This window comes from Pimephales promelas, chromosome 14 (assembly GCF_988280905.1).
Source record: "Pimephales promelas chromosome 14, fPimPro1.hap1.1, whole genome shotgun sequence".
NCBI classification, from domain to species: domain Eukaryota; kingdom Metazoa; phylum Chordata; class Actinopteri; order Cypriniformes; family Leuciscidae; genus Pimephales; species Pimephales promelas.
In genome coordinates this window covers 18,553,454-18,565,420 of record NC_142782.1, presented here as the reverse complement: position 1 = coordinate 18,565,420, position 11,967 = coordinate 18,553,454, and the positions used below count along the sequence as shown (strand labels likewise).

Here is an 11,967-nt window from a genome sequence, read left to right as displayed (position 1 = left end):
AAACAATGAACCTTTGGTCTAATAAAACATCGGTACCTAGTCAATCGTTCTCTGAGATTTGTTTTCATGATAATCGAATGTAAAGAGTTTTATCTCTAAAAACTGTTTAGCGTGTAATGCTAGCAATGGGGGCATTGACTAAGTAAAAAGAAATCGCTAGTTTATACCACTAACAAGGCTTAAAATAGCCTCACACTAACACAGTAACATAATGAGGGTCCATACATTCAAAACGAAGCATTGAGAACTTTGTAAGTGTACAGACCGTTTAATAAGAAGATACTTTATAAAGACAGTTCACTACGCGTATACAGACAGAAGCCATCTTTGAAAACAGTCACGACAAGTCAAACCACGAACGTCGTGCTGAGTGATCTGAACTGTATGAAGTTCAGCGAACTTCTGAACTGTATGAACGGCGTTCGGCGATCGACTTATCGAGACTATTTTCTAAGATGGCTCCTGTCTGTATACGCGAAGTGAACTGTCTTTTTTATAAAGTATCTTCTTATTAAACGGTCTGTTCTCAATGCTTCGTTTTGCATGTAGGGACCCTCATTATGTTACTGTGTTAGTGTGGGGCTATTTTGAGCCTTGTTAGTGGTATAAACTATTTCTTTTTACTTAGTCAATGCCCCCATTGCTTTTAGAGATAAAACTCTTTACATTCGATTATCATGAAAACAAATCTCAGAGAACGATTGACTAGGTACCGATGTTTTATTAGACCAAAGGTTCATTGTTCGCCGGAGTTCTCCTTTAAATACACATTTGTTTCATTAAACTGATGTATTTGGTTCTTCTGATCTCCTGTGAACCTCATATGAGAGGTGCAGTGTAGGAGCATTAGCAGCAATAGTTATGGGAAGCTTAACATTAACCATCCATTCATTTACCATTATGTGTATCTGATATGAAAATATTTTCAATCAAAAATGTTAATGACTTTTCAGTAGTTCCTGATATATTGATCTAGGAGTAAACGTGATTGGGAAAATCCACCCAAGGGAAAAAAGTAATCTTGTCATGCAGTGTTTTTTACATAAATACAAAATTACAACTTTTTATATGAAGACTCAGTGTAAACACTGCTTGGGCCCTTTATATGGCGCTTTCAAATTCTTTTCCCATTACAAAAACTTGAATCACCATATTTAATTCATTCTTAAAGTGTCTCCTTTTCAGTCTAAGTGGATTTCCCCTCTGCCCCGTCTCAAACTTTGAAAAAGGTGTGTTTGAGGAAGCAAAAGAAAGAGTGTGTTTAAAAAATATGGAAGCTCTTTTCTCTGGGGTATCATTAAAAGGTTGGCATCTCTGGTCTCAGGACTGGTTATAACAGTCTGTTGTCGTCTTATCCTTACATGCCCTGGATAAACTCTTGCAGCTGTCGCACTATCTCCGTATCCACCGTCTCCATAAGAGCCTGGAAGCTCTGGTCCCCCATCAACATCTGCTGAGCCTTCAGCTTCTCATAGACAAACTGCTGAAGAGAGACGCTGTGCACAGGGTCCTCAAGAGCCAGCTATAGAGGAAGAAAAAAAAAAACAAAGTCCTGATTTTGTTTTTGGGGTCTCCTGGAATAGGTTTTCATACTTGAATGTTAGAAATACTTTTTTCACATATTTTGGATTATTGCAGCACTTCATTTCCCAGTCTGTCAGTAACACTCAGTTTAGTTGCAGTCTCTCTAAAGACCCTTTTTACGAAAAGCCAAATGTGCTCTGATTGGTCAGCTGGAACAGTATGTTGCGATTGGTCAACCGATTCAATGAAATGACAGAAATTTCACGGTCTTAGTTACTACAATTTTTTTTGTGTATGCCTTGGGAGGGGAATTATTAAAAAAAGGGAACAGTGTGACGTGTACGTTCCTGGAAGAAAACTTGAGACAACAATCAAGGTGTTTCAGAAACATTGCTTACTGTGCTTACAAAGTATTTTTTTATTTTTTAATTTAAGCTAAATTATTCAACCCTGTTAATTATCAAAATTTTTATAATATTTCCTTTAATGTATGGGAAATAAGTTTATCAGTAGCTATAAAACAACAGTTTGTCCCAAATCTATGCTGTGCAACAGCTTGATAAAAAAAAAATTACACTAAATATAAATTAATAAAAATAAATAAATAACTAAAAAGACAAATCAAGGTTTTAATGCATTTAGATACATCCCAATTTTGGTAACACAGGGTTGCAAAAATCACAAACATCATAAAATTAACAATAAAATCATGCATTGTTTTATTTAAGAAAAAAAGGCCTTATTTTAAACCCCAACAAGCACTAGCTCAAACTATGGGATGACACTTTCATAGCAAATACTAGTTAAAGCAAAAACGCATGATACCAGCAATGAGCCAGGTTCACACAGGCGTTATCATCTCAAAACCTTCCCCATTTCCGGCAAGAAGGAACGTTGCGTACACACCACACACACACACACACACACACAGCCAGGGGTTCAAGCCTCAAAGAGATCAGTATCTCTTCAGAACCAGGCCAGGTCGGCCAAAAAGCTCACTCCAAACACACAAACGCACGGACTCTCACTCTAAAAAACGATTTGTTGGCTGAACAACCATTACTTATAAAAGTAATTAGATTAAACACAAACTTTTCAACCTCTACTTAACATATATAGTGTGTGCAACACAAAAATATAAATATAATATTTCCCGTGATGCCTTTCCAGCCAAAAATTTGAGCCATTTTGTAAGCACAAAACATTCTTTAGTTACAAATATATGTAAATGTGATGCACACATTGTTAAGTAAAAAAAGTTGCGTGAACTCAGATATTTAAGTACATATATAAGTACAAGTACAAGGTTTTCTTGTTAATTTTAAGTAAAATAACTCTAAGTTGGGATTACTTAAAAAGTATGATGCAAAAATGGTTCATATTTTACGTAAATTCAACACATCATTTTTAGAGTGCTCTATGTAACTTCCCCCACAAATGAAGTCAGCACTGGCAGAACGGAATTTCCCAAGGAATTTCTTTCTTAATTCTTGCTGAGAAGAAATGAATCATTTTAATCATATATATATATATATATATATATATATATATATATATATATATCATGATTTTCCTTTATGTTTTTTGGTCTATGTTTTCTTGTAAACTCTAATGGGTTAATGTTCCAGACTTTGGATACTTTGATTAACCCAAAATCATATGTATAGCATATGTACAGTGAGGAAAATAAGTATTTGAACACCCTGCTATTTTGCAAGTTCTCCCACTTAGAAATCATGTAAGGGTCTGAAATTGTCATCGCAGGTGCATGTCCACTGTGAGAGAAAAAATCCATAAATCACAATGTATGATTTTTTTTTAACTATTTTATTTGTATAATATAGCTGCAAATAAGTACCACCTCCACTCCATTTATTATCCTAAATTAGATGCACCTGCTTGAGGTCGTTAACTACTGTACATAAAGACACCTGTCCACCCCATACAATCAGTAAGAATCCAACTACTAACATGGCCAAGACCAAAGAGCTGTCCAAAGCCGTAGAAAATTGTACAGCTCCACAAGGCTGGAAAGGGCTACGGGGAAATTGCCAAGGAGCTTGGTGAAAAAAGGTCCACTGTTGGAGCAATCATTAGAAAATGGAAGAAGCTAAACTAAACATGATTGTCAATCTTCTTCGGACTGGGGCTTCATACAAGATCTCACCTCGTGGGGTCTCATTGATCCTAAGAAAGGTGAGAAATCAGCCCAGATCTACACGGGAGGAGATCTACAAAAGAGCTGGGACCACCGTTTCCAATGTTAATGTTGGTAATACACTAAGAAGTCATGGTTTGAAATCATGCATGGCACGGAAGATTCCCCTGCTTAAACCAGCATGTCAAGGCCCGTCTTAAGTTTGACAATGACCATTTGGATGATCCAGAGGAGTCATGGGAGAAAGTCATGTGGTCAGATGAGACCAAAAATAGAACTTTTTTTGTCATAACTCCACAAACCTTGTTTGGAGGAAGAAGAATGATCAGTAAGAACACCATCCCTACTGTGAAGCATGGGGGTGTTTTTCTGCAAACGGGACAAGGTGACTGCACTGTATTAAGGAGAGGATGACTGGGGCCATATTGCAAGATTTTGGGGAGCAACCTCCTTCCCTCAGTTAGAGCATTGAAGATGGGTTGAGGCTGGGTCTTCCAACATGACAATGACCCAAAGCACACAGCCAGGATAACCAAGGAGTGGCTCTGTAAGAAGCATTTCAAGGTTAAGGAGTGGCCTAGCCAGTCTCCAGACCTGAACCAAATAGAGAATCTTTGGAGGGATCTGAAAGTCCGCATTTGGATCTGGAAAAGGCCTGTATGGAGGAGTAGGACAAAATCCCTGCTATAGTGTGCGCAAACCTAGTCAAGAGCTACAGGAAACATATGATCTCTGTAATTGCAAACAAAGGTTTCTGAACCAAATATAAAGGTCTGCTTTTCTGATGTCAAATACTTATGTCATGCAATAAAGTGGAAAATAAATTATTTAAAAATCAACTTTTCTGGATTTTTGTTTTAGATTCCGTCACTCACAGTTGAAGAGTACCTATGATAAAAATTACAGACTTCTACATGCTTTGTAAGTGGGAAAACCTGCAAAATCGGCAGCGAGTGTATCAAATACTTGTTCTCCCCACTGTATGTACTGAATTTTGTACACGTCCGTGAAACGTAGTGGAACGTAGCGCTTCGCTGAAATTTTATAGGTGGCGCAATCGAGCCATTTTGCCACACCTAATTCCGAAACCCATATCAGATGTACATTTTCGCCAGTTCTGACGCATGAGCAAAGTTTCATCAAGAGATTGAGCATGTTTAGGCCCTCAAAAATGCCCTTCATTTCGGAGAAGCAGAAGCAGCGGAATTAAAAATAAATCGAGCAATTCTCTTCAAAGAGGAACATAAATAAATATTTTTAAGTGATTTATGTAAGATTTGTGGATATAAAGAAATAAAGGTGCAAAACCCTGTCAATGTTGGAACATGATCCAAAGAATTGTTTTCTGTTCTCCCTTTTAATAAGTCAAATCTACTTGATATCTATTTCTGTGTTCAGCACATTTGTTGGTGACTGAGACATTGAGACGTCAGCAGACAATTGTGAAGGAATTTTCTTGGTGTAATAAAAAAGGCATTGATCCATACAAGACACCAATTCCCTCTCAGTATTTATATGCTAATCCTGACTGTGCAAAAACAAATGGCTGAGTCTCCACCCTCATTAAGATAAATTCATTAATTGACTAATGACATTGCATAGACAAAGCAGTCACACTTTCTTTCTGCCATACACAGGAAAACAATACATTATTAAGATTTATTGATAAAATGACTCAAATTCATCAATAGAAAACCTATAGAAATATTTTAAAATACTTGGGGTACGTTTGACCAGTCAAGCTGTCATCAATTTTAAAATTAGATCATATTTCAGAGGGTGAAGTCTTTTTTATGTGTGTGTATATATATATATATATATATATATATACACATGACATAATTATTTTATATATATATATATATATATATATATATATATATATATATATATGACAAGCTGTCATCAATTGTAAAATTACATTATGTTTCAGAAGGTGAATATTTTTATGATATAACATTATCACTGGGCTCATACAGTGGCAATAATGCTAACTGTAATGCCCTTGAATACCACAATGTAAGATATGAATAATGCTCTGCTAATGAAGGGGGAGGGACATGGGGAGAGAGAGAGAGAGAGAGAATTAGCATCGCTGCATATATATTAATTTGATGTTTTAGGCTCTATTATGCATCAAATGATGGCAAAAATCTAAGTAAATGTAACATTTAGGGAAGTCTATTTACGATGGTGTAATTTTGACACTTGTTGATTGATGTATTGGCACTTGATGCTTTCAGTAAACCTCTACAGCATTGTTATTGTAAATATGGCATAAACATCACATCAATACATTATACATTTATTTAAAAAAACATTAAGATGTGTCATGGAGCGTACATCTGTCAATGTGATGAGCATTAACAATGCCAGCTGTGATCTTTGGTGATTATACTTATAATTCACACTAAATTAACTCTGGCAGCTTCCCTGCTTCACATGAAAAATAAAAGACGAACAAAAGTCATTTTCCACAGTACTTTTGGATTTAATGATTCTAAATGCCACCATCTGCAAACTGTAATATCCTCCAAAAGGTTAAATATGGCAAATTTCTAACACACAGTCTCTCTCTCTCCACATAATATTGGTGTAAAACACAAGATTCAACATTTACCCTCCCTGAGACATTTGCACAGAAAACTTAGCCTCAGTGCTCACATCTTCCCTCGAGATGTTTGATCACTGATTCATCTGATTCCCAACCACCAGATCAGAAGTGTCAAGCTCATTTGTGCCCCCAATAATTTTGTAGGATTCTTTTTCATGATTCTGACAAAGAACCTTGTGTCTGTGAAGTTTGCAGCTCAACGTTTAATTAAAAGGGTAAAAGTGATGGTTATTTGTCCCACACTCGTTATTACAGTTTGTTTCCGAGCTGATATAAAGCCACATCGAATGACCACAAGTGATATTGGTTTTAAACAACAGTTTGACAGAGCAAGTGTTTAAGTAAGTAACACAACAATGGAGTGGGTTAAAAAACCCTCATGTGTGCGAGAGAGAGCGAGAGAGCGAGAGAGAGCGAGAGAGAGCGAGAGAGAGAGAGAGAGAGAGAGAGAGAGAGAGAGAGAGAGAGAGAGAGTGATTACCTGCATATGGTATAGCTTTCTTTCTCTAGGTGGGTCAAGTAATCATTTTGTAACAATAATATAGCAATTTGCCATGTCAGTGTGCACTGAAAATATTTTTGTAGTAGCATCCTTTTAATAGTTAAGGAGATTTCACATGACAAGCATCAGCCCTGGTCAATGCGTTGATCTCTAAGAAGTGAAGCAGCAGATTCAGTGTAACGCCACTTTTCAGTTTAGCCTTGCTCAAGATGGTATGAAAAGTTCAAATAAAACCTTGTTTTAAACCTTGTTTCATTCAATCAGAGTTTTTTAATTGACTGATGTAATCAGCATTGAAATTGCTGAAAGATTCAGACCATCAAGCGTCTTGGAGACGTTGCCACAGTTCTTCTGGATTTAGTCTGTCTCGGTTTTTCTTTTTCTTTGTGTTGTAATCCCAGACAGACTCTATGATGATGAGACCAGATCTCTGTGTCGATATAATTATAACAATCTCTCTGGATTTTAATGACAGTATATTTATTGAACAAAAATGAATTCTTTTGTCAAAATGAATTGAAGTGTTTGTTTTGAACAAGTATTAACTATAATATTATTTGAAAAAAATATTTGTATCAATACTTTGTGCTATTTACCCCAAATGTGGGGTAAAATGCCACCTTGCCACCTCTAATATTAAGATTTTTTAACAAACCACTTTTATAATTTATTTTCACACAAAATATGTTGCTACATAAATCTTCAAAAAAAAAATTATAAATAAAAAAAATACTGTATATACAGTATATATATATATATATATATATTTCTTTCTGCAATGATACTCTACAGAAATAGTGAAAAGCACATTTTTGTTAGGGTGCATTTAGCCCTGGTGTACCCCATTTGTTAGGAAAAAAAAAAAAGAAGAAAAACTATATTGCTAGTAATGTAAAAATAGCTAAAATACTAACCCATGACCAGGGGAAAGGTGCATCATGCAGTTCATTTTAAGGAAAAGCCTCATAGTTACAGTATCAAAGTTGAAACATAGGAATCAATAGATAAATGCAACTGCTTATGACCTTGGTAGACAAACAGTATTGCACTTAGACTAAAAACGATCTCTCCGTTGATCTAAAGCAACATTGATTGCTTTCCTTGGAACACAATCAATACGTCTATCAACTGCAACTGGACAGCTTAAAAAAATACAATAAAATGTGGTTTTAAATCCCACCACTCACTCAAAGCATTCATTATGACGTCCTCAAACTGGTTTCTTATTGTAGGACATGGATCATTCTGCTTAACCGAAACCTCCAAGACCATAAATTGTTGAAACCTAAGTGGCATTAAGACACAGGAAGCACTAGGACTTTGAACAACTGAAGGATTTTGCTGAAAAACAGGATGGGTTTAAGAAAAAAGGCACTCCAAAAAGGAACTTTGAAGTATTATTCTGAGCCAAGCCAGTAGTATAAAGCAGAGAGGCCTGTGGAAGAAATCCTGCTTGAGCCACCATGAACTTTTAAAGGATTTTCCTGAATAAAGTCAAAAACTTTGAAGACCAGATGTGTAAATGCCAATAAAGTCAATCTCAGCTTTACTTAAAAGTAAAGGCAGTCATCTATATTTAAGCTTGACTGGACCCTTGGATCTCCTTTTCCAGTGTCTTTGGGAATCCCCACATAGACTTTCAAATTCATGAAAAGCAAGAATTACTCAGTGACACTGTATAATAACTTTCAATTAAGAACATTACAACACTTGAATATGTTAAACAGACTCTCCAGTGATCTGATGTAATCACTCAAGTCAGGACGTTGACTACAAGTTCATGTACTGTGAGCATCCCAGTGGTTATACTTGCAACATTTTGCTCAGATTGTATTTAACAACTAACTTCTATCCTTTGTGTTTAAAATAGCTTTTCTCCAGGTACTGTAGGTTTCTTTAAGCATCATCATCATCTATATAAGAGTTTTCAGAAAACTCTCACGATTTTTATTTAAGTTTCTTTCTAACGTAACAAAAAAAAAATGTGCCATATTCATGAAAAACTGTATGAATTTCTGTTCAAATCTTTCATAAATACCTTATTGTGTTATTTGATTGCAAACATTTAAGCAATAATATTTTTTAGTATATTCACAGGAAATTATTCAGCTAATTTTTCATAAATAAAGCCCAAATGTGACACTTTTTCACACTTTAAGAATACATTTTAATTTTAAATAATATTTTCTCATTAATGTATGAAAAAAACTAATTATTAGTAGTAATAGTAGATTATCAATAGGAAGATATTTTTGTCCATGAACGGGTACGGATCAGGCCCTGGGAGTGCAGAAGATAAAGAAGATTTTGAAACATGGTTAAGCAACAGTTATACTTCTAAAGTAAAAGAGGATTGCCATTTGTCAGTCTCGGGGAAAACAAGAAAAACAAAATCATTTATGCACATTTCTAAAAGAAAAGCCATTAGATAAATCATATTAAGGCCATCAAGTGTCTACTCCACAAAAGAAAATACATCTCGGCTATCAGACAATCACTGGAGTACCATTTGGTGTCCAACACAATCTCCAATCTCATCTCAGTCTCTAATATGCTACATAAATCAAAGTTCATTCAAATGGTAACCTCATGCATTAAAATCTCTGCTGCATATTTTGCATAAGCAAATTTCCAAATTTTATTTTCACTTTATGAAAAACAAGTTACCATTTGTGCATGTGTAAATTTTTATCCCCATTCTGTCTCCTCCCAAAAATAACCAAAATGGAGATTACAACACCTTTTTATAATGCAAAACTTCGTCCGCATGTAATTTCCTTGTGCAATCCCTGCAATTTAGAATGCATTTCCCAAGAGCATGACCTTCAGGAGTCGAAATTACGATTAGGCAAAAAAATAAATTGGCAATACAAACATTTTAATAGCATTTTATTATGCTAGATTATATAATATTATAACTATGTAAATATTTATGTATTGATATTTTACTAAATGTATCTTATTTCAATAAATTAAAGATTATGTTCATATTTAGGATGGACTCAATATTAAAGCTGCAGTCCGGTGTTTTTCCTCTTTGTCGCCATCTCTGTTCGAAATCTGAAATTGCAGTCATTCGCGGAATTATCAACTTTACGTGAGTTGTACTTCGACACCCTTGACACAGCGAAGCGCGGATGAAAACAATGTTTGAGGAGAATGTGAGGCTGTCAGTCACCGCGCCGGTGTGGATACTGGCATTCAGAATCACAGATTGTTGTTTTTTAGAAATGTGACCAATTTTCACCGGAAAATGTCACCTGAACTAGTAAGAAAAATCCACTTTTGTTCTGGTTCTGAGATTGCAGTAAATCGCGCTGATTAAATCTAACAATCGCTTATTAGTTATCATATCATGCAAAATTGTGCAAAATATAATTTGTTCTATAAATTGTTAATGTTAACAATGTCAGCATTGCGTGACTACATGTAACGTCCTTCCGATATGTATCCTTGTTTTCGCATGTGTCCGCTTGCAGTCTTTTTTTCTGTTGCCATTCCGAAGTCCAAACAAAGTCTTTTGCATTTTACAGAGGATGAATCTGCTGTCCCTGGTGAACGTTGTTGTTTGAATCTTTCTGGATCCGTCATCAAATTAATACGTTTAATTATATCAAGTGCTGTGAGAAAAGGTTATAAATCTCCACCTCCAACATCCTCACACACGATATAACCTACTAGCGGAGACGACTCATTTATGTGTGACGTAATGACGCAAAGACATGCTCGAATCTCCCGTGGAAATCCACCAGTACCACTGGAGTTAAAAACCGGCTGGTTATGTATTTTCTCAAATATGTATTTTGGATAATTTTTCACCCCCCAAAAAAACTACGAACTACAGCTTTAACTAATCATCATCTTCACAACTTTTTCGTTGTTTTATTGACAAAAAATAATTTATTAATTTATTAAAAAAATATTATCAGTATTCCACAAACAAAACTACATCAGGACACTCTGCCCTTTTGTTAAAACATTAAAGTCAATTGTATGGCCACTGACTATAGCTGTACTGACTAGTACCGTAAAGTATTAAAAGCCAATCCATAAATCCATTTTCCAAAAGGAAAGGTCAACCTCAACATTTACGTAAATCAAAATTTTCAGGGATGATGGGGCAGCTGTAATTTACTTCCCGAGTTGCCAATAAATCCTGCCTTACCTTACAAAGTCTGAAAGGTTAAGCCCACATTTGCTTACTCTGCATTTCCTCAGGCTCTTAAAATAGACTCTAAATGATATTAATGGTGTGCTTTGCATCCACTTTGCTGAGATGGTAATGAGTGGATCAAAGACATGGAGCCATGCTTCATGAATTTCTAATTAGAGTTTTAAGCCTCATCAAGTCACTCAAAGAGGCCGTGGACTAAATGAGAGAGGTGCTTTCCCATACAAAATGTGCATTCAGTCATTCAGAATCAACCATCATCCTCTTCTGTGAGCGACATTGTCTAATTCCGTGTTCTTGGCAAGCAATGGCTTTTCTTTAATCTGTTGGGTCACAGGGAAGAAGGGAAAGGAGCAGGCCAGTGACTTTAATATCTCCTGCTGACAGACGTGTCACAGCACCGGATCATTTAATAATGAAGGGAATTCTCCAAGTGAAAGGCTGCTGTATCCTTAAAGCCTTTGGAGAGGAAACTGCTTTTCACAAGGTCATATCCATGTTTAACATGGGGTCAATGACAAAGTAACACTGAATTTAAAAAAAAGAAGAAGAAATTTTTGATGTCATGAAATTTTATCTATTTAAGCTGACCTGACAACAATATTGAGGATGGATTCACAAAACATTCTTATGAATAAAATTCTTCTGAATTTGAATTTAGCAGTCAACCAATCATGAATTCAAATATTACTGCCTAGTCATCACAGTTAAGTCGCAATGGCAATACAGTCGCATTAGCTTTTGGATCTCAGGAGTATATCTCTCAGAGGATATGTCATCAAACGTAAAGGCATCACTATTTAAGTGAAAATGAATGGCAGGTAATATGCATTTTGAAACCAGAAAAAAATCGCTAATTAGTGTGGTTAGAAAATCTGGGGGGAAAAAAAACTGTAATATGTAACCTTTTGAAAATAATAAAACAAGTTTTATTGAAGTTTATGTATGGTAAGACACTTGGATGTGTCATATTACAATTTTTCCAAAATCAAGCTCAG

At 35.5% G+C, this 11,967-nt stretch overlaps 1 protein-coding gene across 2 annotated transcripts in view; it reads right to left on the bottom strand.

The window, feature by feature from the left end:
- Positions 1-679: 679 nt before the first annotated feature.
- Positions 680-11,967, bottom strand: part of ipo11 (importin 11) — a 167,779-nt gene continuing 156,491 nt past the window's right edge. Inside the window, exon 30 of one of the 2 annotated variants that reach the window (XM_089119540.1) lies at positions 680-1,522. In XM_089119540.1, the coding sequence (XP_088975666.1) occupies positions 1,358-1,522 (165 nt within the window). In that variant the 3' untranslated portion in view covers positions 680-1,357. The remainder of the gene's footprint in view (positions 1,523-11,967) is intronic. The other variant, XM_039680653.2, reaches the window with a different exon arrangement.